The sequence below is a fragment of the Aethalodelphis obliquidens genome, unplaced genomic scaffold, assembly GCF_003676395.1.
Source record: "Aethalodelphis obliquidens isolate GAN/ISIS:26980383/991018 unplaced genomic scaffold, ASM367639v1 scaffold3, whole genome shotgun sequence".
Taxonomy (NCBI): domain Eukaryota; kingdom Metazoa; phylum Chordata; class Mammalia; order Artiodactyla; family Delphinidae; genus Aethalodelphis; species Aethalodelphis obliquidens.
In genome coordinates, this window is record NW_020837947.1 from 7,804,038 (window position 1) to 7,828,579 (window position 24,542).

Here is a 24,542-nt window from a genome sequence, read left to right on the forward strand (position 1 = left end):
CTCCCCATTTTTCTTTCCCGCCCTGCCCCGCGGCCCGGCCAGGGAGCTGGGAGGAGTGGAATTCCCAGCAGCTCCCGCGGCGTAGCTCAGGCCAGTTCCACGCAGTCGCCGCAGCTGTGGCCGCCGCCCGGCCCAGGAGCAAGACGCTTGCTGCCCGCGGTGTGAGTGAAACTCGACGTGTGCCCTGCCGCGAAGATGGAGGGGCCCTTGTCCGTGTTCGGGGACCGCAGCACTGGGGAGGCGATCCGCTCCCAGAATGGTAAGGGCGGGCGAGGCCTGCGGCGGGCCCGCGGCGGTGCGCCACCCTCCCCTGCCTCGCTGGGGCCGTGGCTGCCGTGCTCACGCCTTCCCTTCTCTCCCCAGAAAGAGCCCCCCGGGTGGCACGGGCGGCGTCTCCGACCCGCGGCGGGTCTCGGCGCTTCGGGGCGGCAGCGCCCTCTTCCCGGAGCGCGGCATTCCCGAGGGCGCAGCGCGGTTTTAACTAGAGCTGCCCGGATGCTGCGGTCGTGAGGCTGGCGAGGCGCGCCCCGACCTGGAGAGCGGGCCCCGCGCACCGACACGTGCCGCCGTGCCTCGAGTCCCAGAGAGCCGGCTGCCCTGCGCCCTTTTGTCTTGATGCTAATCAGGAAGGGTGTCCACCGCAATCTCTGGGTCTCCTTTTAGGGCCATTCACCAGGAAGAACTGGCTTTAACGGCTCGTTTTACTGAGGGGCGAATGGCCATCAGCCACTCTTCAAGACGACTTGCCCGTGGTCCCCCTGCCGATTCAGTCCGTACCCCACCTGTCGCTGACCACTTCTTGTAACAAAGCTAGCTGACGAAGTTTTTGTTGAATGTTAAATGATAAACACATTTTATCTAGTAGATTTTAACCGCTTAAAGCATTGTTGAGATGGTTTACACTTCAGAGGTCACGAATGCCAGTCCCTCGTACTGTTATTTGATAGATTCCTATTTTTGTCATGAACAAATTTGAAGTATAGTCAGAACCTTTGGATTACCGCTTTTTTGATTCACAAAGTCTTGTTAATTTTAATAGAACTTTTTTTTTCTTAAACCTGCCAGAGTCTGAAGGAAAAGGCTGATACGTATCTATTTCTGTTCTGTGTGGAGTGGCAGAATCGGAAATGTCGAAGAGTAGATTATGTTTTAATTTTATGAGACAATAAAGTGGGTACTCTACAACACTTGGCGTCCCCTTGGCAGTTGAATTCAGACTGTGTGTTACTAGCCACTCCCCTCCCCATATTAGACTTTTAAGAGCTAATTTTCAAATTGGGATGGATTTGTAGATTTGAAAAATTCAGAGGCTGTTGCATGTTACTTACTTCTTTTAGGCTGAAATGATTGTCCTTGGAATCAAGGATTTTCTAATTTCTTTCTTTCATTTCTGCAGTCATGGCTGCAGCTTCGATTGCCAATATTGTGAAAAGTTCTCTTGGTCCAGTTGGCTTGGATAAAATGTTAGTGGATGATATTGGTGTAAGTATATCTAAACATCGTGTTAGTGACTTTAAGGGAAAAAAACGGTTCATAAACACCTTGCTTTGTAAATTCTTTGTTTTTATCAGGATGCTAGTGTTGAAAGGTATACCGAAGGTGAATGTATCATAACGGGGTTGTTCTAACTTAGGCGATATTCTGTTTCTGTGGGTGATTATGTCAGTTTTTCTTTCCCGGGAAATTTCTTAGGATGTAACCATTACTAATGATGGTGCGACCATCCTGAAGTTACTGGAGGTGGAACACCCTGCAGCCAGAGTTCTTTGCGAGCTTGCTGACCTGCAAGACAAAGAAGTGGGAGACGGAACTACCTCCGTGGTAGGTAAAGACTAATGGACTAATGGCTAAATACTAGTATACCTTTTAAAATCAAACTTTCAGAAAGTGAAGCCAGAGGTAAGTCATTTATTTTGGGGGTAGTGGTTCAGAAACAAAATTTGAAGACTTGTGGTTATAGCTAGTTTGTACAATTCAAGTAGAAAAGAAACTTAAGAGATAATTTAATATAATCCTCACTTTAAATGTTTTTGCGAGTTTTACGAATTTTTTCTCAGCTATTATTCATGCATCATGCAGAATTTTTTTTAATGGTTTCTTTTTAAAGGAAAAAAAAGTGTCTTTTTTTTCTCCTCCCCTCACAGCCTGAGGCCCAGGAATTCCTAAAACCATACCAGTTTTTTAAAAACAACATGTTTTTATATTTTAAAGGCTAACAAGTGATCTCATGAATTCAAATGGGAGTTTGAGAAAGTTTGTAAACACGATCAGTAACATGATTTAAACTCCTTGAAGATCACCCAGCACCCTGATGTAGTAGAAACACTATTATTTGGTGAGGAGCAAATAATAATTTGCTGCAAAGAAACAAGCAGTGGTTTGTGGTAGAAGATGGTTGTTTCTAGATTAAACTTTAAGCCATGGAAGAATTAAATCTACCTCTTCTAAAATAATGATAATGGTCTTTGTTAAGTAACTTGTTTATGATAACATAGTTTTTAAAGTATAACTATAATTTCCCCCAAAAGATGCAGACTAAATTTTTTCAAAGTTTTTTTAATTAAAAAATAATTTTTGGTGTACTTAGAAGGATGATTTTTAAAATAATAACGTAAAATAGTACAGATCAAGAATTCCCTGGCGGTTCAGTGGTTAGTACTCCGCACTTTCACTGCCGAGGGCCTGGGTTCAATCCCTGGTTGGGGAACTAATATCCTGCAAGCCTTGCACAGCCAAATAAATAAATAGTACAGATAATCTGAGTGGTCGGGCTCTTCATTTAGCTTATGTTGAGCACTTCATCTTGAAGAGTAATGGATGTGTCTCCTATTGTTGTACTGACTCTTATCTGGCTTTAGCTATTTGCATATACAATACCGTGTAGGGGTGTCTTTTTTTCTGGTTTCTAATAAGCAGTTATGCATTTCACCACTGTTACCATTCTGGTTCTTAATATCTGATGCGTGTTAGTGTTGTTTGTACATATGTGTTGCACTTAATGAATGTCAGGCTATTGTGAGAGTAATGGATGTTTTCTCTGCAGGTTATTATTGCAGCAGAACTTCTAAAAAATGCAGATGAACTTGTCAAACAGAAAATTCATCCCACATCAGTTATTAGTGGCTATCGACTTGCTTGCAAGTAAGATTGTTTACATTCAGAGAAAATTTTATATATTATTTAATGTAATAGTTGCCAACAGTCTGTTCTTTAAATGTTTCAATTAATGACTAAATCTTACTTTGAAAAACTTGTATTTTACCATTTAAGTAAACATTTGAAGTAGGAAGTTGGGCCAGTATCCTTTTCTTCCCATTTGACTACCACGTTATCTCCTAATAATAGATTTAGTGGCTATGCTTATGGGATAGATTAAAATTGCCGTGATCTGAAGAGGGAGGATTATTTGTGTCCTCCTCCTATATGAAATGGCTGAACAGAAAATTGATGCCTCTGACATCCTGACACAATGATAAAGCAAAAATTTTGAGTAGTGAATTTATGTTTTCTTCCCCACACTTCAAACAGGGAAGCAGTGCGTTATATCAGTGAGAATCTAATTATTAACACTGATGAACTTGGAAAGGATTGCCTGATCAATGCTGCTAAGACATCGATGTCTTCCAAAATCATTGGAATGTATCCTTGTGATGGTCCAGTAAAGTGTAGGCTTTTTTAAAAGTAAGACCCTGTGTTAGTTTTTCTGCCAGATGATGCTGTATTGAAATTGCCTGTACCCTCCTTTCCTAGGGGGAAAAGTAATACAAAGTATGTGTAAAGTAGTATGCAGATAAATAGTACTCTAACACTTTGGTGGCGTATATAATGGTTGTTTCTTTGATGAGATTGCTAAAAGGAAGTGCCTTTGAATTACCCTTGATTTTCATGTGCACCTGCTGTCCATCCCGAGTCTCTTGTTCTCCTTAACTGTTGGCTTAGAAGTGGAGATTTCTTTGCTAATATGGTGGTAGATGCTGTACTTGCTGTTAAATACACGGATGTCAGAGGCCAGCCTCGCTATCCAGTCAATTCCATTAATATTCTGAAAGCCCATGGGAGAAGTCAGATGGAGAGTATGCTCATCAATGGCTATGCACTCAACTGTGTGGTGGGATCCCAGGGTAAGGCTTATGGTTTGATTTGGTCATGTAACGAGAATACTAAAGGATAAAGTTAGCTGTTTGTGGATTGTATAACTACATTTTCAGGTGAACTATCCAGGATGTGCATTTACTGTTCTTTAGTGAAGCCTAGAGAAAAAGGAAATGGTCCATAATGTTGCCAATTCCTCTTTTGTAATTTAATTACATATAACTTAAGAAAAATGTAAATTAAAAGAAAACACGTGTGTTTAATGCCATTTAAGTGTTTGTTTCTAAGGGTAAAAGTAATAAAATCTAAATTCGTTTACATACAACAATTTAAAATCTCTGCAGATCTCTAAGGATAGGTGTATTTTATAAAAGGTAACAATGTTATAGTTACTGTAAAGGTACTTAACGTTACGTTCAATTTTAGGCATGCCCAAGAGAATAGTGAATGCAAAAATTGCTTGTCTTGACTTCAGCCTGCAGAAAACAAAAATGAAGCTTGGTGTACAAGTGGTTATTACAGACCCTGAAAAACTGGACCAGATTAGACAGAGGTATGTTGAGAGATTCATTTTTGACCTTGAACAGGGGGTGTTTGTAAAGTACCCTTTTTTAGAGCGGGTGACAGTAAACTAAAAAGAATGAGTGGTAGGTCTAATAGGTAGCAGGGTATGAGGATTAGGCAAGTAGTTTTTTTGTTTTCAAGTGAGTGTCTTGGAGGACTTTAAATATTAACGTTTTTAACCAAAGTTTTAACTGAAGTCAAACTATATTTTACCCAAACTGCTTGGAAAATTAGAAAACGTGATGATTTAAGAGAGATTTGAGTGATACATGAAAGTCAACATTCTGTGGAATTTTGGTTTTATGAGTATATTGATATTAAGGCTTGAAGATACATCCAGGAATGTATTTCCTCAAGTGGTACAAGAACCAAACAGAATAGTGTTGATTCTGCCAGGTACCAGGTAGTTCATACGTCCATATCTATTGACTGGCATGCTAGAGAGCTAGTCGGGAAGAGGTACTCCCTTTTTTTTCCTTTGTTTTTTGGCCGAACCATGCGGCACACGGGATCTTAGTTGCCCAACCAGGGATCACATCCCCTGCTGTGGAAGCACGAAGTCTTAATTGCTGGACCACCAGGGAAGTCCCAAGATGTACTCTTAACTATCTGCATGTGTACTGTTTCCATCAGAGGTCAGCCCCTCTAGAATAAGTATTCAGAGCCTGTTGCCTTCTGCTTTTAGAGTCTTGCTTCCTCTATTATTCTTTCTCAACTGCATCTTCAACTGCTAATTCTACTTTTCGTTCCTTTGTGGATTCCACTTGTACCTCTCTTATCCCTAAATAAAAGTCTCTTGTGCCCCCACGTGTTCCAATTACTCTGTCCTTCCTCAGTTCTTCATAGCCAGATGTCACGAGTGATTTACACAAAAACCTTCCTGGTGTTCTATTTCTCATACCCTTTTCAACTGTGTTCTCCACTGGAGGACCGCTTGCTCAGGTCACTAGTGATCACGGCTGTGAAATTCATTAGACATGTTCAATTTCCACTTGACCTTTATCAAGCCTTTGACTGCTTGAAAGACCTTTCGAGGATAGAGCGGTTTTGTGATACTACCTCATCTATTCCTGTGCCTGCGTGGCCAGCGTCTCTGTGCTGGAGACTCCCAAATCTATTTCTCTGAGCTTTAATTGATTGAATGCTTCTTAAGCATCTCAAAGTCATTATGTCTAAAATTGAACTTGTGATGATACCCCCAAATCTGCTCTTTGCCATTTTAGTTAGGGACCCCTCTATTCAGGCAGAAGACTGGGAAATGTCTGTAACTCCTTTTTACTTAATACTCTTTCTAATCTGTCATCAAGACCACTTGATTTCTATCTATAAATTAAATCTCAAATTCACCTACTTTTCCATTTCCATTTTCTTGCCCAAACTATTGGAGAGGCACCCAAGCTGGTCTTCTTGGTTTCAGTCTTGTTCCCGCCCAGGCTATTCTTCTCACAGCAGCCAAGTGGATCTCGTTGCTTGCAAGGCCAGAACCTTTTGGAGGCTTCCCTTCACTCTAGGATAGGTGTTTTTTTTTTTGCGGTATGCGGGCTTCTCACTGTTGTGGCCTCTCCCACTGCGGAGCACAGGCTCCAGACGCGCAGGCTCAGCGGCCATGGCTCACGGGCCCAGCTGCTCCGCGGCATGTGGGATCTTCCCGGACCAGGGCACAAACCTGTGTCCCCTGCATCGGCAGGCGGACTCACCACTGTGCCACCAAGGAAGCTCTAGGATAGGTTTTTAAATTTTTTATATAACTCTTTTTACTGTGCTCTAGCACGGCTGAAACTAGAATCCACCAAAGCTCTACTTCCGCAGGCCCCTAAGAGTTTTCCTTCGTCTGCCCAAAATACATTCTGTGCCTACTTGTTTTTGTTTTTGTTTTCGTTTTTGTGGTATGCGGGCCTCACTGTTGTGGCCTCTCCCGTTGCGGAGCACAGGCTCCGGACGCGCAGGCTCAGCGGCCATGGCTCACGGGCCCAGCCGCTGTGCGGCATGTGGGATCTTCCCAGACGGGGGCACGAACCCGTGTCCCCTGCATCGGCAGGCGGACTCTCAACCACTGCGCCACCAGGGAAGCCCGTGCCTACTTGTTTTGACTGGTTAATTTTTTAGTTGATAAATCTCTCAGAGAAGCTTTTCTTTGCCCCTCAATCTGAATTATTCTCTGCTGTGAGCTCCTGTACTTTGTCTTCCTGGGGCTTAAGCACAGTTTCTAACTATATTTCTGTGTCTGCAATTGTAAGCTCTGTGAAGGTAGAGGCTGAATCATTTCCTTTGCTTTGTAGCCCCCATCCTTAGTATCACATTTGACATGCAGTATTTGTTTAGTGTATATACAGAGTTTTATTTTGAGGTTCACCTTTAACTCATTTCACTAAGATCCTTTGATCTCATCTACTATTCTTTGAATGAGTAAAATGGCTTCAGCTGTCTCTATATTGGCTATTTTTCAAATCTGTGTATGTTTCCCATAGTTTGGGATTTCCATTTCCTTCTGGCAGTTTCACCTGAGTATCCCAGGGGCTTCAGACTCATCTTGTTGAAACAGGAACTCTGTCATCTTGCAGCCCAACCTTTTAGCATTTATTTCACTCCAGGAGTCAGTGGCTGAACCTCCCAGTTACCCAAGCCATAAACTTTGACTTATCTGCTCAGGCCATCTATTCTCAGATAGATTCACCTCCAGTTATCACCTTGTTGTCTTCATTCCTTCATCTTTTGAAAACACAGATTGATAATGTTACTTTCACTTAAAAATATTAAACAACTTCTTAGTTCACACTAACATCCCTACAAGACTTAAGAACCTACAAGGTTCTTCACTTTTTGATCCCACCTGCAGTTTCAACTCTGGACCCCTGTATTAACTCCAGACCTTTAGCTTTCCTTGTCCCACCTGCCAGGCTGGATGCATGGCTCTCATGCACTTGTAGTCTCTGTACTGCACTGAGTAACATTAGCCCTGGAGTTTGGTTGTCCCAGATCCTTGAAGGCAGGGACGCTGCTTCCTTTCTAACCACAGTTCTTGGTTAAGAGCTCAAATTGGGGTGGGGGAGAGCTAACTGGTAGTTTTTAATCTCTTTTCTGTAAATTGGACCGATTTAAATTCTGGTCATAGAAGAGAGAGAATAAATTTTTTTGTTTTTGGCTGCATTGGGTCTTTGTTGCTGTGCGCGGGCTTTTTCTAGTTGTGGCGAGCGGGGGCTTCTCTTGTTGCAGAGCGCGGGCTCTAGGTGCACAGGCTTCAGTAGTTGCGGCTCGCGGGCTCTAGAGCGCAGGCTCAGTAGTTGTGGTGCATAGGCTTAGTTGCTCCGCAGCATATGGGATCTTCCCAGACCAGGGCTCGAACCCGTGTCCCCTGCATTGGCAAGTGGATTCTTAACCACTGTGCCACCAGGGAAGTCCCTAGTTAATATAATTTAATCTGCAATTATTTTGTGAAAAATACTTAATGGAAGTTCGAGCTGTATTTAACATAAAAAACACAGCAGATAACTTTAGGTTACTACTCAAATACTTACCTTTGTAGAGAGTCAGATATCACCAAGGAGCGAATCCAGAAGATCCTGGCAACTGGTGCCAATGTTATTCTAACCACTGGTGGAATTGATGACATGTGTCTGAAGTATTTTGTGGAGACTGGTGCTATGGCAGTTCGAAGAGTTTTAAAAAGGGACCTTAAACGCGTTGCTAAAGCTTCCGGAGGTGAGTCTCCTGCCGGCTCGGATACTGTTACTACCCAGGACCGTGTCCCTTTACATTGGATGTTAACAATAAGCAGCTCCAGAAACGTAACAGGTTTTACTTTTTACTCCCTTAGTGCTTTGTGCTACAGATATGTGTATAGAGGCGTGTTTTTATGTAACTGGGCAAGTTCTTTTACTTGCTCCACCTCAAAGTGACATGGCTCCATCTTAGGATAAAAGGACAGTTGGTTGCCTGATGCTTAACTGTAAACCTTTACCTTTATATGACACCTCTATCATAAATACATGTCTCTGAATCTAAGGCAGGATTTGAAAATATTCATGAAAGAACAGTGTTTACAGATCTTTGTAATTACTTTAATAGCAACTATTCTGTCGACCCTGGCCAATTTGGAAGGTGAAGAAACTTTTGAAGCTTCAATGTTGGGACAAGCAGAAGAGGTGGTACAGGAGAGAATTTGCGATGATGAACTGATCTTGATTAAAAAGTAAGAGCTACTTTCTAAATTATAAAGCTCTACAGATTTTATTTATTAATGAGTGAAAATAGGTCACCTTCCCATTTATTTGCTGCTATATAGTCTTTCAGTGATATAAGCAGTTATACGCATGGGATAAAATAATGTTGGGCCATTGTAAATTGAGGTGAAGTAACCATTTCATCTCTTCTCCATGGTCTAGACATTGCTTCCGTGTCTAAATGTCCTGTGTAAGCAGGATTTAATCAAGGCACTTAGATTGAATTTCTGCACGGATTTATTAAAGCATTGATTTGAGAATTTCCCTGTTTTTGAAATAGCACTAAGGCTCGTACCTCTGCGTCGGTCATCTTACGCGGCGCAAATGATTTCATGTGTGACGAGATGGAGCGCTCTTTACATGATGCGCTTTGTGTGGTGAAGAGAGTTTTGGAGTCGAAATCTGTGGTTCCTGGCGGCGGCGCCGTAGAAGCGGCCCTGTCCATATACCTCGAAAACTACGCAACCAGCATGGTAAGAACATCTGGAAGCCCGTTTTCATTTCTGGAAGGGCACGGCACTTTGTTCACATGAATACGTCTCTTCCGCGATCTTAGCTGCCGCTGTGGGTGTTAATTTTCTTCCTTCTGTGAAGACACCTCATTCTTTGTTCTCAGGGCTCCCGGGAGCAGCTTGCTATTGCCGAGTTCGCAAGGTCTCTTCTTGTTATTCCCAACACTCTGGCCGTTAATGCTGCCCAAGACTCCATAGATCTGGTTGCAAAATTAAGAGCTTTTCATAATGAGGCTCAAGTTAACCCAGAACGCAAAAATCTCAAATGGTAAGCATACTCAACGTTTTCATTGTCATCTGTATATCACATATGGTAGTTTGGTTTTTGTTTTAAACTCACGAAGGATGACGACTAGTGATTATTAGCATTGGTGTGTCTTAGTTATCAAATCGGATTCCTCACCTTTCCCTGCTGCTGTGGGTAGAGTCATTTACCTACAGTAGGAAGGTTCCAGAGAGGAAATTATTTTTGGGTGGTCCATACCTGTTTTTAAGCAACCTCCTTTTAAGATACTAAATGATGTTTAGAAACAATTTCTTGACTACCATCGAGGCTTTCTACACCTCTTTCAGTGCTGAATTTGTTTACCCATAATCAATTACTTTAGACTTATAGGGATCTACTGTAAGGTCCCAGCGTTTCCCAGGGTTAACATTTGAATGGAATAGCTGGCACTAATGAGACTACCACCTAGTCAACTTTTTAAATATTTATTTGGCTGCGCCAGGCCTTAGTTGCGACGTATAGGATCTTCAGTTGCAGCAGGCGGGCTCTTATTTGTGGCGTGTGGGATCTAGTTCCCTGGCCAGGGATTGAACCCAGGCCCCTTGCATTGGGAATGTGGAGTCTTAACCACTGGACCACCAGGGAAGTCCCCCTAGTCAACTTTTAAAGGAGTGGAATAGGATGGGTGTGAACTATGAAAGAGGCCATTTAATAGGTTTTTTTCTAAATTGCAGGATTGGTCTTGACTTGGTCAATGGTAAACCCCGAGACAACAAACAAGCAGGGGTGTTTGAACCAACCATAGTTAAAGTTAAAAGTTTGAAATTTGCAACTGAAGCTGCAATTACCATTCTTCGAATTGATGATCTTATTAAATTACACCCAGAAAGCAAAGATGATAAGCATGGAGGTTACGAAGATGCTGTTCACTCTGGAGCCCTTGATGACTGATGTCTTTTATTTATGACAATGTTAGATGCATTTATCTTGTTGTACCTCGAGTATTACACATTAAAGTGCAAAAAGCTGTCAAGTCTTGGGATTCTTATGAAGTGGGAGATAGTTTCCATCCTCACTTTGGTTCTCTGATTTCACTAACTTAGTATTTTATTAGTTTAAAAAGAAACGAGGTTCACGTTTAGTTTAAGCATAATTAATGGTTAAGCAGTTTCATCCTCTCAGAACACACATTGCTATTCCCATCCCACCCCCAATGCACAGGGCAGCAACCCCACGACGTCCACCCTTGCGCTCCATCGTGTGCAACAGGGTAACAAGAATCCGGCAGCCAGATGCTCCGAGAGGATGGCCCAGGGCTATAGCTCCTCCTTCAGTGTTGACCTAAGGGGTACATAAGATTTGTATCATTTAGTTTTCTCTGGACATAAAGTTAGAATCCCAAACTTGTCTTTTTCCTCTTAATGTCATACCAGTTAACTACCCTTTCAAATTCAGTTTTTAGTTCAAGTTGCTTAGGAAGTGATTTGTGCCCTTGTGACATCCATTCTGACTACCTTAGTTTAAGACTGAAAATACCCTCTTCCTGTGGGAAGTGAACTAACGCACACAAGTTTTTTTGCCTTAGGAAGCAATAAAATAAGTGAACTCCCAAGTCCAACAGGAACTTACCTAGCACCCACCCCTTACTGTATGGCCAGTACCTGGGACACATCCTGTGTTTTGCTGTTTACACTGTTACGATCGCATTGTGAATGTTCATTTGCAAGCTCTCGTCAGGACTGCGTGCTCAGGTTTACCTTCTCTGGGTTTAATCCAAGTTCTTTAGCTATTGCAACAGACACGGCTGCAAAGGCTTCATTGATTTCAAATACGTCAACATCCTCCAGCGACCAGCCTGCTTTTGCAACCTAAAGGAAAGGTTAATGGAAGAGAGAGCTAAAATCTCACGTGGAACCATTCTTCGTTGTAGGTGTAGAAGCAGAATATACTGTATGATATTGAAGGATCTCTTGAAAATGCCACTTTGAGTTCCAAGTGGTAACACATTTTGCCTTGGTGACACCAATTCTAAAAGGTTTAAGGATAAAACACCCCTTGGGAATTCTATACTGTCTTCAAATTTGAACTGCTTAACACGTGGCCGTGAGGTCATAGAGCAGAACTAGTTGCCCTATAAAGCAGATGAGCCAAATGCGGGCTGCTGTTCGCGGAAGGGAAAGAACACTATAGACGTAATTAAGTGAATAAGCTCAGTTACGGCTAATGGGAGGATGTCTCCTTTTGAGACAACGCAAGTGAAGCCTGATAGGAATAAATATGAAAATAAAATCAAGCTCAGTCTCGGCATTTTGGAGTGGGAAGGATCTGAGCGAAGGTTTGAAGGAGGTAGAAGTTAATAAGCATTTACAAGTTACTGGTCTGGTCCCAAAGAGGCTTTAGCAACAAAAAGGACAGGTGCTAACGTTGGAAATTAAACTCACAGCTTGCTTTATTGCTGGAATTGGTCCTATTCCCATAATGGAAGGCTCCACACCTGCTTGTGACCAGGAAACTATCTGTGCTAGGGATGTAAGCCCACGGCTATCAGCTTCTGACTTCTTCATAAGAACCACAGCTGCAGCACCATCATTTATTCCTGTAAAATATGAATGTCTTAATTTCCAAAACAGTGCTCACTAAGTTACATACCTGTGTCTACTTTCTCCAACACCTGAAGACATGGGTTAAGTTAATACCTTTTGACAACATGATATAACAGACCACAGAACATTCCAATGGGATAAAGAGCGGAAAGATTAAAGCAGTGGGGGAGGGGAGATTAATAAAAAGAAATGGAGGAAATAGCCCAGACCTCATAGGAGGTAATGGGAGTTCCGGGTTTTGGAAAAGGACAGAGGTGGTAGATAAAATCTGGAGTTCCCTAATTTGCTTTTTCACTTGGTGTCTCGTTAGGATACTGCAAGGAAACCAAATCCATTTTGCAGTATGTTGTACAGGTTAAGTCATAAATCTAAATATGAAGAAACATGATCAAAACTACATTTTCTCCTAAAGCAACGAAAACAAGGTTTTAGAGTAATTTGTATATAAATAATTGATGAAATGAAATTAAAAAGGTATTAATTTAGTAGACCTAGCAGAAGATAATACTCCCACAACTGCCCTTCAGAAAATCTAACCTGAAGCATTAGCTGGGGTGACGGTTCCTGTTCCATCTGTAAGGAAGCAAGGCTTTAGCTTAGACATGGCTTCCATGTTGCTCCCATGGCGAGGAAACTCATCTGTTTTAACTTCAGTAAGACCTGAGAAAAGGGAAAATCGTTACCCAAGATTAGTACAGTTCCTCAGACATGATATAGGATTCACATTTGGAAAAAAAGGTTTATTATAAAATACTTTTATTCCAATAGGAAAGTACACACTAGTACAAATTACTGTAAAGACATGTTTTCCATATCCAGACAGCCCTTTCTGAGGAAGGCAGTTACAGGGACTTCTTTGCTTAAAAGGTTGCTAAGATTTGGGGTATATAGGTCTTGGCTGGTTACAACTGACTGGATCTAGGGTGTCAAAGCCAGTCTCATAAAGGCTGGGCATAATCGATGTCAGTCATCAGTAACAGAACTTGACTAGAGCGTTCCATATTAGAGAATAGCTAAGTGACCCCAGAAGATCCACCCTCAAATATGAAACACACACAGAAGCAACAGGAAATAATGGACATTTGCTTCGGAGGAGATTGAGCCTGTAGGCATAGAAAGGTCGGCTGCTTTCTCCAATTTCTCCTAAAACGCTCCATCTACACAGCAATGTGGAGACCCTGGGCGAAAAGTGTCTGGGTGCTGACACAGCCTCCCATGTCTCCTTCCCTACCTCACATTCAGATCTATCCTGAATATATCTTTGCAACCTGAAAGACAACTGAGACACGATGTATAAACATTCCTATATGTTATTCTTTTGAATATTAATAATTTACTTATAAATAGCCCCGTTGATGTTTAAACCATTATGACTGGGCTTCCCTGGTGGTGCAGTGGTTAAGAATCCCCCTGCCAATGCAGGAAACACGGGTTCGAGCCCTGGTCCGGGAAGATCCCACATGCCACGGAGCAACTAAACCCATGCGCCACAACTACTGAGCCTGAGCTCTAGAGCCCGTGAGCGATGACTACTGAGCCCATGTGCCACAACTACTGAAGTTCGCCTGCCGCAACTACTGAGCCTGTGGTCTAGAGCCTGCGAGCTACAACTGCTGAAGCCTGCGTGCCTAGAGCCCGTGCTCCACAATGAGAGAAGCCACCACAATGAGAAGCCTGTGCACCGCAACAAAGAGTAGCCCCCGATCGCCGCAACTAGAGAAAGCCCGTGCGCAGCAACAAAGACCCAACGTAGCCAAAAATATAAGTAAGTAAATTTATATATATAAAAACACCTTTATGACTTATACACCCACCTTTTTTAGAAGATACAAAAACCGGTACAATCTCTTTGTCAAAATGGCCAGCTTTCTGTGCGCTTTCTGTCCTGTTCTGGGACACAACTGCAACCTTGTCCTGATCTTCTCTACTCACTTGCCATTTGTTGGCTACATTTTCAGCTGTGAAAGAAAAAAAATAAAGCAAAAACCAAACATTTTTAGGAACTGGCTTTTGGTAGCTCAAGTTTTTCACCTTTAAACAAGCACTGAGGCCCAACAATGGCAGGCTCTCTGGTGGACTGAGACAGTGCTCTGTGGCAGTCTTGCCTCCCACTGAATGTGGAAACGTTGCAGTGATTCTTAAGAAGCCATTTCCTTTCTTTGCTTCCTTCCTTCTCTTTTCCTTTCTATAAAATAACTTTCGGAAATTTCATTTATGTGGCTTCACCAATTGTTCATATTTTTTGCCCCATTTGCTTTATCATTCTCTCTGAACCATTTGATGGAAAGTTGTAGACACCATGCCCCTATATCTCTAAATTTTAATTTCACTGTATATTTTCCCCCCACAAAGGCCATTTTCTTACACAACCACAGCTACCAAAATCAGGAAATTTAACAGTGATAAAATACTATTATCTAATTCTTAGTCCATATTCAAGTTTCACCTATTGACCCAATGATGCCCTTTAGAGCTAATTTATTTGTTCAGTCCAGTAACGTCCAATCCAGGATCACACACTGCATTTCACTGTCCATCTCTTTAGTTTCTTTTTATTTGCAACACCTCCTTAGACTTTGTGTTTTGTTTTTTATTTTAAAGTTTATGATGTGCTATGTGAGGCTCAGTAGTTCTAGGAAACCATGTTTTTATTTTTATTATTATTTTTTTTGGCCACGCAGCATGTGGGAATCTTAGTTCCCCCACCAGGGATGGAACCCGCACCCCGCACTGGAAGCGAGGAGTCCCAACCACTGGACCACCAGGGAAGTCCCTGTCTCTGTGTTTCTTAACCTTGATATTTCTGAAGGGCAGGGGATAGTTCTTTTGTCAGATGTCATCAATTTGGGTTTGTTTGACTCATGTTTCCTCAAGATTAGATTATGTGTGAAAGCACTGAATGATGATTATATACTATCTTCTCACTGAATCATTTATTTATTTATGGCTGTGTTGGGTCTTCGTTGCTGTGCGCGGGCTTTCTCTAGTTGCGGCGAGCGGGGGCTCCTCTTCGTTGGGATGCACGGGCTTCTAACTGTGGTGGCCTCTCTTTGTTGCAGCGCACAGGCTAGGCACACGGGCTTCAGTGGTTGTGGCACGAGGGCTCAGTAGTTGTGGCTCATGGGTTCTAGAGCGCAAGCTCAGTAGTTGTGGCGCACGGGCTTAGTTGCTCCGTGGCATGTGGGATCTTCCCGGACCAGGGCTCGAACCCATGTCCCCTGCATTGGCAGGGGGATTCTTAACCACTGCACCACGAGGGAAGTCCCTCACTGAATCTTATCAGGATACAAGTGGGAGTTTATCTCAGGTGATGTTAGCTTTGATCACTTGATTAAAGTAGCATCCGCCATATTTCTACACTGTAAAGTTAGTGTAGTGTATTATGTGTGCAATAGCACTATATCTTAAAAAACAATGTACATAACTTAATTAAAAAATACCTTATTGCTAAAAAATGCTAACCATCATCTGAGCCTTCAGCAAGTTCTAGCAGTAACATCAAAGATCAAAGATCTTTCTGTTCCCTGCTTTGTCAAAATTGTTTTGGGTATTCTAGGTCCAGGCTTTTCATATCACCATAACAAATATAAAAATGAAAAAGTTGAAATATTGCAAAAATTACCAAAATGTGACCCAGAGACCTGAGGTGAGCAAATGCTGTTGGAAAAATGGCACTGACAGAATTGCTTGACACAGGGTGGCCACAAACGTTCAATTTGTAAAAACACAGTATCTGTGAAGCGCAACAGAAACTTGTTTAAAATTTGTTTCTAAGATAATTAGTTTGGGTCTGGAGTAGCCCTTACCCTGGGCCCTACCCTAAACTGTGGCCTTTCTTAGATGTCAATGGAGTGTCCAGTGGGTTCAGTAAAGTCTCTACTGTTGTTGGTCAAAACTTCTGTGTCCCCCAGCAATCTAAAATCTCCATTTAGGGACTTCCCTGGTGGTCCAGTGGTTAAGACTCCAGGCTTCCACTGCAGGGGGCATGGGTTCAATCCCTGGTTGGGGAACTAAGTTCCTGCATGCCACACTGAGCAGCCAAAAAAAAAAAAAAATCTCCATTCATTTTCCTAGAAGCTGCTTCTACTAGGCCTTGTAGAGCGTTGCCCTGAACATCCATAGCTAAACATTTGGCCAAAGCCTTAAGGGGACCCTTACGCAGATTTCTGGAGCTCCTCTTCTTCTCTCCAGTGCTCTGCCCCACAAACCTAGCCATCTGAGCAGCCCCAGACTCTGATCTCTACCTCTCCAGTTCTTTGAAGCCACTTTTCCCCAGATAAAAAGTTAGGAAAGCAGCCCCGGGTAGAAATCTAGTTATAGTGGGTCTTTCCCTTCTTCCAAGAAGCTCAGTTTTGCATGATTGTTGGCCGTTTGAAAACGGTTGATATATTCTGACCAGTCTTATACTTGTTTATAGTAGGAGGTCTAGTCTTTACTAATTACTACATCATGGCCTGAGCCATTATCTTTTCTTTTTAAGCAACAGAAATTTATTTTCCCACAATTCAGGAGGGTAGGCGCCCAAGATCAAGGCACCGGCAGCCTTGTTTTCTCCTGAGGGCCCTCTCCTTGGAAACCTTCTCACTATATCTTCACATGGTCTTCTGTGCCCACATCTCTGGTATTTCTTCCTCTTTTGATAAGGATACGAGTCAGATTGAATTAGGGCCCAGGCTAAAAGCCTCATTTCAACTTAATTACCCCTTAAAAGGCCCCACCTCCAAGTACAAGTCACATTCTGAGGTCCTGGGGGTTAGGGAATAGGAATTTTGGAAGAACACAATTCAGTCCATGACACCTCGGAAAGGGCTGGGGAGCTAAATGTTTAATGACCATCTCCGGTGATGTTGAGGCAGTTAGCTTGGACTGTGGCACTTTGAAAAACTGACACGTTAGGCCCTAGTACAGCACACATTGCCCGCAATGCCCAGCCATCTCTGCTGCGGCTGTCAGTCCCACAGGGACAGAGACGCCCTGAACTTCTCACTGTCCCCGCCTCTCCAAGCCCTCCCTCCCTTCCAGGCACTCACACATACTGTTCCCTCTGCCTGGAACCTCGCCCTTTCCCTCCTTATCTTTTTCACAAGAATTCTTTTCACAGAACCAGAGCCGCTGCCAGGCATCTGAGCAAGATGCTTAACCTCTCAGGGTTGGTTTCTTTAACTCAAAACTTAAAATGTTCTTAAGTTTTACATTTATATGCAGTAAAGACAGGAGTTCTTTTGATCTTCCAGTTGCTTTGCCAGTACACCTAGACCACAGGAGCCTTCTAGACGGATGAAGACCTGACTGCGTAGTGCAACAAGGACAGAGTTAGGTACCAGAAGTACTAGTTTATCTCTGATGTTGCCTTTGCCACAAAGCCACTATTTGTGAGCTCTGTTCTGTCATATGGTAAAGTGAGAGTTTGATCCAGAAGAACTCTGAGGCCCCTCCCACTACTAACGTTCCCTGACAATCAAGGAGTCACAAAGGACAGAGGGAATACGTCCCCACTTCGGTTCATCAAATGGGAACTATCCCTGTCATCAGGGATACAAAGTGATGAGGACACAGTCCCTGCCCTGAAAGAGGAAAGCACCTGCAAAGCCGATTATTATAGGATCTGTTTTAAACTTTTTACGGTTAGTATGTTTTCAGCCATGTTTGCCTTACCTGTAATGCCCATATGATAGTTGTGAAATGCATCTATAAGCCCATCACAGAGCATACTGTCAGTTAGTGGTGTATCCCCCATCCGGACTCCTGTCCTCAAGTGAACCAAGTGAGGAGCCTGAAAACAACAATACAAATAGATTAGGCTTGGTTGTAACTAGTCCTCTCCTTAGGATCCCACTCAGAACTATCCAGGGGACTTCCCTGGTAGCGCAGTGGTTGAGAATCCACCTGCCAATGCAGGGGACACAGGTTCGAGCCCTGGTCCAGGAAGATCCCACATGCCACGGAGCAACTAAGCCCGTGTGCCACAACTACTGAGCCCGCGTGCCAACTACTGAAGCCTGCACGCCTAGAGCCCGTGCTCTGCAACAAAAGAAGCCACTGCAATGAGAAGCCCATGCACTTCAACGAAAAGTAGCCCCTGCTCACCACAACTAGAGAAAGCCCGCGTGCAGCAACGAAGACCCAATGCAGCCAAAAATAAATATGTTTAAAAAAACCCAAAACAGCTATCCAGTGATTCCTCAGTCTTCACCTAGTCCCCCTTGTGACCCTTCTCCCCTATTCCAGTCCATGTTCCTCCCCACCCAGGGCCCAGGGCCTGAAGACCCCTGGAATCAACAGGCTACTCCACCCTTCCTACTCCTGGAGACCCATTGCTCTCCTCCCCACCCATTTCCAGTCTTCTGTCAAACAAACCTACGCATTCTGTGTCCTATTTCCTTAAAAAGCTCTTTATTCTTTCCAAAGAAGCAGCTAGTTACCTATTAAATGAAGAGCTCATCAAAGGGCTTAAGTGATGGGAACAATGTGTTACTTATTTTGATGGGACACAATGCCTACAGTGAGAATAACCAGGTTGCTTAATTAACTGATAGGGGGAGATTTCTCAGTAGGGGATCCTCTTAACTCCTACCAACTCGACAGCAGCTATCATAGAATGGAAAGACTTAAGAGTCAGAAGATCTCTATTGGAGTCCAGGCTCTGGGCCTCAGTTTCCTTACCTGTAAACTGGGAATAATACCAAGACTAAGGGCTGTTACGTCTGCGTGTTTAAAAGCACAGCTATTAGTACGGTCCCATCAGAATCACTCCGATTACGTTTGCTACTTTCACCCTGCCTCCTCCAGAGCCTCCGCAAATGTGGGGCTGAGTCGACCTCTGCCTGCGGGATCCCCAGGTGAGACCCTGAACTCCTGCAGGAAGCTAGGGGATATATTTTTTCCTTTTCACCACTGTGCCGATTTGAGGGATGGAACTTGGTGAAACCAGTCCCACCTGGCAAGCCTGCTGGAGAAAGGCACTACTCAGTGGTCCTCTTTTCCATATTCTATACTTACCAAAGGTCAACAAAATGTGGTCCCTGGAATATTCCTTGTCCTGTGCAGGAAGGTAAGTGGCATCATCTGTTTTCAACTTTTACTCACAATGAGAAAGAAATTTAAAGCGAAGTATATCAACTGACTAATGTTACAGGTTTAATTCAGAAAATACGCTTCAGTAACACTTAATTTTATTTATTTAATTTATTTATTTACTTTTGGCCACATTGGGTCTTCATTGCTGTGTGCGGGCTTTCTCTAGTTGCGGCGAGTGGGGGGCTACTCTCCGTTGCAGTGCGTGGACTTCAGTAGTTGTGGCGCACGGGCTCTGGAGTTGTGGCTCGTGGGCTCTGTAGTTGTGGCTCACGGGCTCTAGAGCACAGGCTTGGTAGTTGTGGTGCACGGGCTTAGCTCCTCCGTGGCATGTGGGATCTTCCTGGACCAGGGCTCGAACCCGTGTCCCCTGCATTGGCAGGCAGATTCTCAACCACTGCGCCACCAGGGAAGCCCTAGTAACATTTTAGAAAAAAAATATATTCTGTTCCAGTCACACTGGTTGATAGGCTTTTTCTTCAACCTGGATTTCCCATCCAATTTGAAGAATAATTAATAATCAGGCAGGAATCAAGGTTCAATGCGTTTTTTACTTGTTCCCTGTTTGGTTCCAGCTCTGATACCATTGGTCTACCCTGCTATGGCAGTGGACGAGAGTTTATCAGTGAGAGGTCAGCGAGAGCCATCTCTTCAGAGGCCTTACCTTGCTCATGTTTTCCATGCCTCCTGCGACCACAATGCTGGAGTCTCCTACCACTATGGACTGGGCTGCAAGGCACACGGCTTTTAGGCCTGACCCACAGATCATTTGGCAGCTCCATGCTGGAACAGAGTAGGGGATTCCGGCACCCACACTGGCTTTTCGAACAGGATTCTGCCCACAACCTGGAGAAAGGAACAGAGAGGCCTCCCAGCAATCAAAGAGAGATAAAATGTTGGGATGAAAGTGAATGCAAAATCAGGAGATTGCCAGCTGGGTCTCTTGCCACTTCCCAGCCAAGTCAGGTTCCCGGCAGAGGCAAAGACCTGTGTGGACCTCACACCCGTCCCAGTCTGACCCTTCAATACATACTATCTTGTGCTGTTCTACAGATATTTTATTAATATAAGCTTTCGGGGCTTCCCTGGAGGTCCAGTGGTTAAGACTCCACGCTTCCAATGCAGGGGGCGCAGGTTCGATCCCTGGTCAGGGAACTAAGATCCCACGTGCCATGTGCCAAAAAATAAAGTGAAACAAAAAATTAAAAAATTTATGAACATCGGCTTTCTTCTCCACAAAGGAATTATTAATACTGTAAGAAGGAACTGTCTTCCTGATCTTTCTCTAGGGCTTGAATAAGCACACACTCCCTTATAAACAGAGGGCAGAACTTCGGCATTATTCCTGTTTCTAACTACGGTTATTTGCTTCCTTGATCATGGCTTAAGACACCTGGGCAGATAAGAGGGTTACTTAAAAGAGGAAACCTCTGCTAAGAAGCACTTCTTTCCTTGCTTAATATCTATCACACCATGATTAACTGGTTACGTAACGAGATATGTACAAAATCAGAACTGACAATATCTTTCTATAATTCAGCTGTGGGTCCTTCCTTCAGGGAATGGGAAGAAATACATCACATACTTAAGTTGGCAGAGAAGGGGGTGGAGTGGAAAGTTTCAAATATCTTCAGTCGCCATTATCTGTTATCAACAGGTCAGTGTTTATACAGTGGCCGCTCTATTGCAAATTTCAGGTATACCCATACCGAACACCTCTCCTCAGTGAGTTTGTTGGAAAGGAACTAGCAAATTGGTCACTGAGAAAAATTTAGGGATTATATTCATCACGGTGTTGTTGCGGCATGTGGGATCTAGTTCCCTGACCAGGGATCAAACCCAGGCCCCCTGCATTGGGAGTGCAGAGTCTCAGCCACTGGACCACCAGGGAAGTCCCAGGAAAAATTATTTAAAAAACAGTATCAAAATGTTCGCGGGGACTTCCCTGGTGGCGCACTGGTTAAGAATCCGCCTGCCAGTGCAGGGGACACGGGTTTGAGCCCTGGTCTGGGAAGATCCCACATGCTGCGGAGCAACTAAGCCCATGCTCCACAACAAGAGAAAGCATCGCAATGAGAAGTCTGCGCACCGCAACGAAGAGCAGCCCCCGCTCGCCGTGACTAGAGAAAGCCCGCGCGCAGCAACGAAGACCCAACGCAGCCAAAAATAAATAAATGAATAAATAAATGTTCTCTGAATTAAATTCATAGGATACTAGTTAATAAAGAAGACATTAATATTATTTAAGGTTCCTGCTTTTTAAGCTACAGTGAATTACATCTGTATTTAAGTAAATAACTCCTTTATAAAAATGTTATGTATTTATTCATAATCCCCATCTTCAGGTACTTAGAGTAGTGCTGAACATAATTAACTAATGGTCTAGCATTTAGCAGAAAGTGAGGTCCATGAGACTGAGGATTCCTATCTGATATGAACCCTGTTTATCCCCAGCTGATAGAACAGTGCCTGGAGCGCAGCAGGTGCTCAGTAAACATTAGTTACATGACCCTGGAGGGTACCTGCGTAGGAGGTGGGACAGATGTGGGTTGTGATCCTGGATAATTACTCAATCTCTCAAACTTTCATTTACTCGTTCGTAAAATGGAGAGAATATGATCCAATAGACTTCCTGAGAGGATTAATGAAAGCACTGAACACAGGGTTTTTAAAGGCCCAGCACTTAGCAGGCCCTCAATAAACACAGCTGTTATTTTTATTCTAATTGTATGGAGATACCACACAGGTGAGAGGTGAGGCGAGGTGAGATATGGAAGAGAAAACAGAAACCAGGAGTGGAGGACCCTATGGCAACAGAGTAAGTCTAAGTCGTGGGTCTGGGAAGAAGAAAGGAGGGAGTGGCCCAAAGGCAGCCACCTTTGGGCCACCAGTAAAGTTACTCATATGCTTTAAAGCCCTGGAGAGTCAGGAGAAAGTGGCGTGCTTCGACTTTAAGGCTGCCCAAAAGGACAAGGTGAGAAAGGAGAATTAGGAAGAGGAACTACAAAACTACAAAGTAAAGGCACAGAAAAATGGGCCTGGTCTCAGATAAGGTGAGGACAAAAGGTGGCCGTAAGTGAGCGTGACCAACTATCACTAGGGGTAATTAGAATTTATGCTACTGAGTGAGCGTGCTACTAGTTAAGAATAACTAATTAGGCATTGTCAGTGGTCGTGGGTCTGTGAACCTAGTGGGAATGAGAAGTGGGCTGGGACACTGGTGATTCACCTCCGCCAGCCCTCCAGGGGTGATGCGCCCGTCTGGCAGTCTGGCGGCAACACACCTTGCCGGCTCGGAAGTGAGCCCTATGCGGGCAAGGACTAACCTGTGTTGGAGCTCTATCCCCAGCACCTAGCACAGTGCAGGGCACAGAGGAACTCAATACATTGTTATTGAATGTGTGACACTTTAGGGAAATACGGAAGGCCCTGCATACTCTCCCATGTGTCAGGCTGACCCTGCTTCTAAAGAAAGAAAAGGCAGTGGAGGACGGTGATCTAGGATAATGTAGGAAAAGTATATTAAAGACGCTTAGTGTTAAGCTGGACAGAAGCACTGTTGGGGCTTGACAGAGGGGCGACAGGAGGTATTCCAACAGAGGGAACTCCGTAAGCAAATTTACGGAGGCAAGAAAACAAGTTTCTGAGTGTTGGTGGGGGGTCGGGGGAGGGGAGTGTTAATGGGCTGCTTCCAACAACCTGACCTCTCTGCTGGGGTCACTGTGGAGTTACCTGCTGCCAAAACGTGTCCAAATATGACCTCTGATACCTCTTCGGGAGCCACAGCGGCCCTTTTCAGGACCTCTCTGATGACAGTTGAGCCCAGGTCATAGACAGGAACGGTGGATAAGGCACCATTGAAGGAGCCTAGAACAGAAGGGAAGGCGAGGGCGATAGAGAGCGCGCCCAGGGCGGCGGGGGACCGGCGGCCCGGTGCTTTCCCCCTGCGCAGGCGCCCACCGCATCTCGTCTGGGCACAGAGAGGAGCGTGGGTGCCTTGCAGCAGCCGAACCCCGGGGAGGCGGCCCCCAGGCCGTGCGGGGAAGCCGCGGACCCGCGAGAAACCTACACATCCACTCCCCAAATCCGAGCGGATGGGCGCGGCCCACGCTTTCCTAACAAGAGGGGTCCACACTCCCGCGAGTCCAGGGCCTTTGAAATCTATACAACACTAAGGACATTTGGGCAATTCTCTGTAATCCTCCTTTGACTAACGCGACCTCTGCCCAACGCCCCGGAACCCACCACCCAGTGGCCCCGCCCCTGAGGCCACAGGGCCGAGGTGGCGTCTCCTGAGGCTGGCCAATCAGGGGTCTCCCCAGCCAATGGGAGAGCCGGGAGGCGCAGTGGCCCTACCCAAGAATCCAATCAGAACACTCGGAGTGGAGTGGACCTCACCGCGCGACGAGGGGGCGGGGAAGGCAGGCGGGCCAAGGAAGGCGCGAGGTGCCGGGTGCCGAGGGTCCCGGAGGTCCCGGGGGTCCCCGCGACCGGGCCGGGACGGGCCGAGCTCGCGCCTCAAACCCCATGCCGGGTCCGCCGACCGCTCACCTATGATGGTCCGCGCCGCCGAGACGATAACCACGGGGTCTGAGTCTGCACTCATCCTGCCGCACTACTGCCTCTCGAGCTACGGTTGGCCCAGTGCAGCCGGCTAGTGAGCAAGATCCAGCCCCGCCACTGACATGCCGCTCTGGGGGCGGAGCCTCAGAGCGCCCCGCCCACCGCCTCCGCGGGCGCCGGTGCGCAGACGCGAGGGCGGAGCTGGGCCGGGCAGGGGGCGGGACTGTGGAGTTGGGACTCACAGGCGCGCAGCCCGCCAGCCGTTCAGACGATTATCTGAACCCCCCGGTGTTGTCGTTTCTGTCTTGACGTTTTTGTTTTGGGGGGATAAGGTTGTCTGTTTTGAATTTAATGTTTTTGGAGTCAGTGAAAAGTGGGGTGACCAGAGTATCCCGCGTTCAGCCCGGGCTCTCGATCTCGGCAGCGAGAATTCGGTGCGAATCCTCCCAACTGCAGGCCCGCGGGCCATTCTCTTTGTGCGCTTTTGCTCTCGTGGCTTTTTAAAGTTCCCCTTTGTTTTGCCTGGGCGCCAATAATCAGTCATTCGTTTACTTGGGGGTTAACTTGGTTCTCTGTGCAAACAGTGGGAGGAGTCCGTACCCTTCCGTGGGGCTGGCCACACTTGCCAAGTTCTTGTACCGGAAGATCAGCTGTAGCGACGAGTGTGTGAGAGCCAGAGAGTCTCAGT

The 24,542-nt window shown here is 44.9% G+C and overlaps 2 protein-coding genes and 2 non-coding genes across 5 annotated transcripts; 3 read left to right on the plus strand and 1 right to left on the minus strand.

Moving 5' to 3' along the window:
• The first annotated feature begins 12 nt into the window (after positions 1 to 12).
• On the plus strand, positions 13 to 10,647 carry TCP1 (t-complex 1). The gene is made up of 12 exons (XM_027081986.1): positions 13 to 259; positions 1,397 to 1,482; positions 1,693 to 1,821; positions 3,044 to 3,141; positions 3,529 to 3,639; positions 3,940 to 4,121; positions 4,519 to 4,645; positions 8,180 to 8,355; positions 8,722 to 8,845; positions 9,157 to 9,349; positions 9,493 to 9,656; positions 10,349 to 10,647. Exons 1-12 carry the CDS (start codon positions 196 to 198, stop codon positions 10,563 to 10,565), a joined length of 1,671 nt encoding a protein of 556 aa, XP_026937787.1. The 5' UTR covers positions 13 to 195; the 3' UTR covers positions 10,566 to 10,647.
• On the plus strand, positions 3,309 to 3,446 carry LOC113613410 (small nucleolar RNA SNORA29). The gene has a single exon (XR_003430249.1). It is a non-coding gene; the product is annotated as a small nucleolar RNA SNORA29 (small nucleolar RNA).
• Positions 8,913 to 9,044, plus strand: LOC113613409 (small nucleolar RNA SNORA20). The gene has a single exon (XR_003430248.1). It is a non-coding gene; the product is annotated as a small nucleolar RNA SNORA20 (small nucleolar RNA).
• On the minus strand, positions 10,552 to 23,970 carry ACAT2 (acetyl-CoA acetyltransferase 2). Of its 2 annotated transcripts, XM_027081998.1 has the most exons (9): positions 23,843 to 23,970; positions 23,024 to 23,158; positions 19,956 to 20,137; positions 17,873 to 17,990; positions 14,032 to 14,175; positions 12,755 to 12,877; positions 12,056 to 12,210; positions 11,372 to 11,482; positions 10,552 to 10,955 (listed from the first exon to the last, which is right to left on the minus strand). In XM_027081998.1, the coding sequence occupies exons 1-9, from the start codon at positions 23,895 to 23,897 to the stop codon at positions 10,785 to 10,787; spliced, it is 1,194 nt and encodes a 397-aa protein (XP_026937799.1). In that variant the 5' UTR covers positions 23,898 to 23,970; the 3' UTR covers positions 10,552 to 10,784. The 2 variants fall into 2 exon arrangements, with proteins under 2 accessions (XP_026937799.1, XP_026937809.1); XM_027082008.1 differs by lacking the exon at positions 14,032 to 14,175 and having other exon boundaries at positions 10,555 to 10,955.
• Positions 23,971 to 24,542: the final 572 nt, after the last annotated feature.

Bases quoted from the DNA above. Each gene is read 5' to 3' on its own strand.
- TCP1 (XM_027081986.1), top strand. From the start codon at position 196: ATGGAGGGGCCCTTGTCCGTGTTCGGGGACCGCAGCACTGGGGAGGCG. The intron at 260-1,396 runs GTAAGGGCGGGC...TCATTTCTGCAG, and splicing joins GGCGATCCGCTCCCAGAATG to TCATGGCTGCAGCTTCGATT. The intron at 4,122-4,518 runs GTAAGGCTTATG...GTTCAATTTTAG, and splicing joins CTGTGTGGTGGGATCCCAGG to GCATGCCCAAGAGAATAGTG.
- ACAT2 (XM_027081998.1), bottom strand. From the start codon at position 23,897: ATGAGTGCAGACTCAGACCCCGTGGTTATCGTCTCGGCGGCGCGGACC. The intron at 12,878-14,031 runs GTGGGTGTATAA...CCCTTTTCTCAG, and splicing joins TTTTGTATCTTCTAAAAAAG to GTCTTACTGAAGTTAAAACA. The intron at 10,956-11,371 runs GTAAACCTGAGC...TGTACCCCTTAG, and splicing joins TTGGATTAAACCCAGAGAAG to GTCAACACTGAAGGAGGAGC.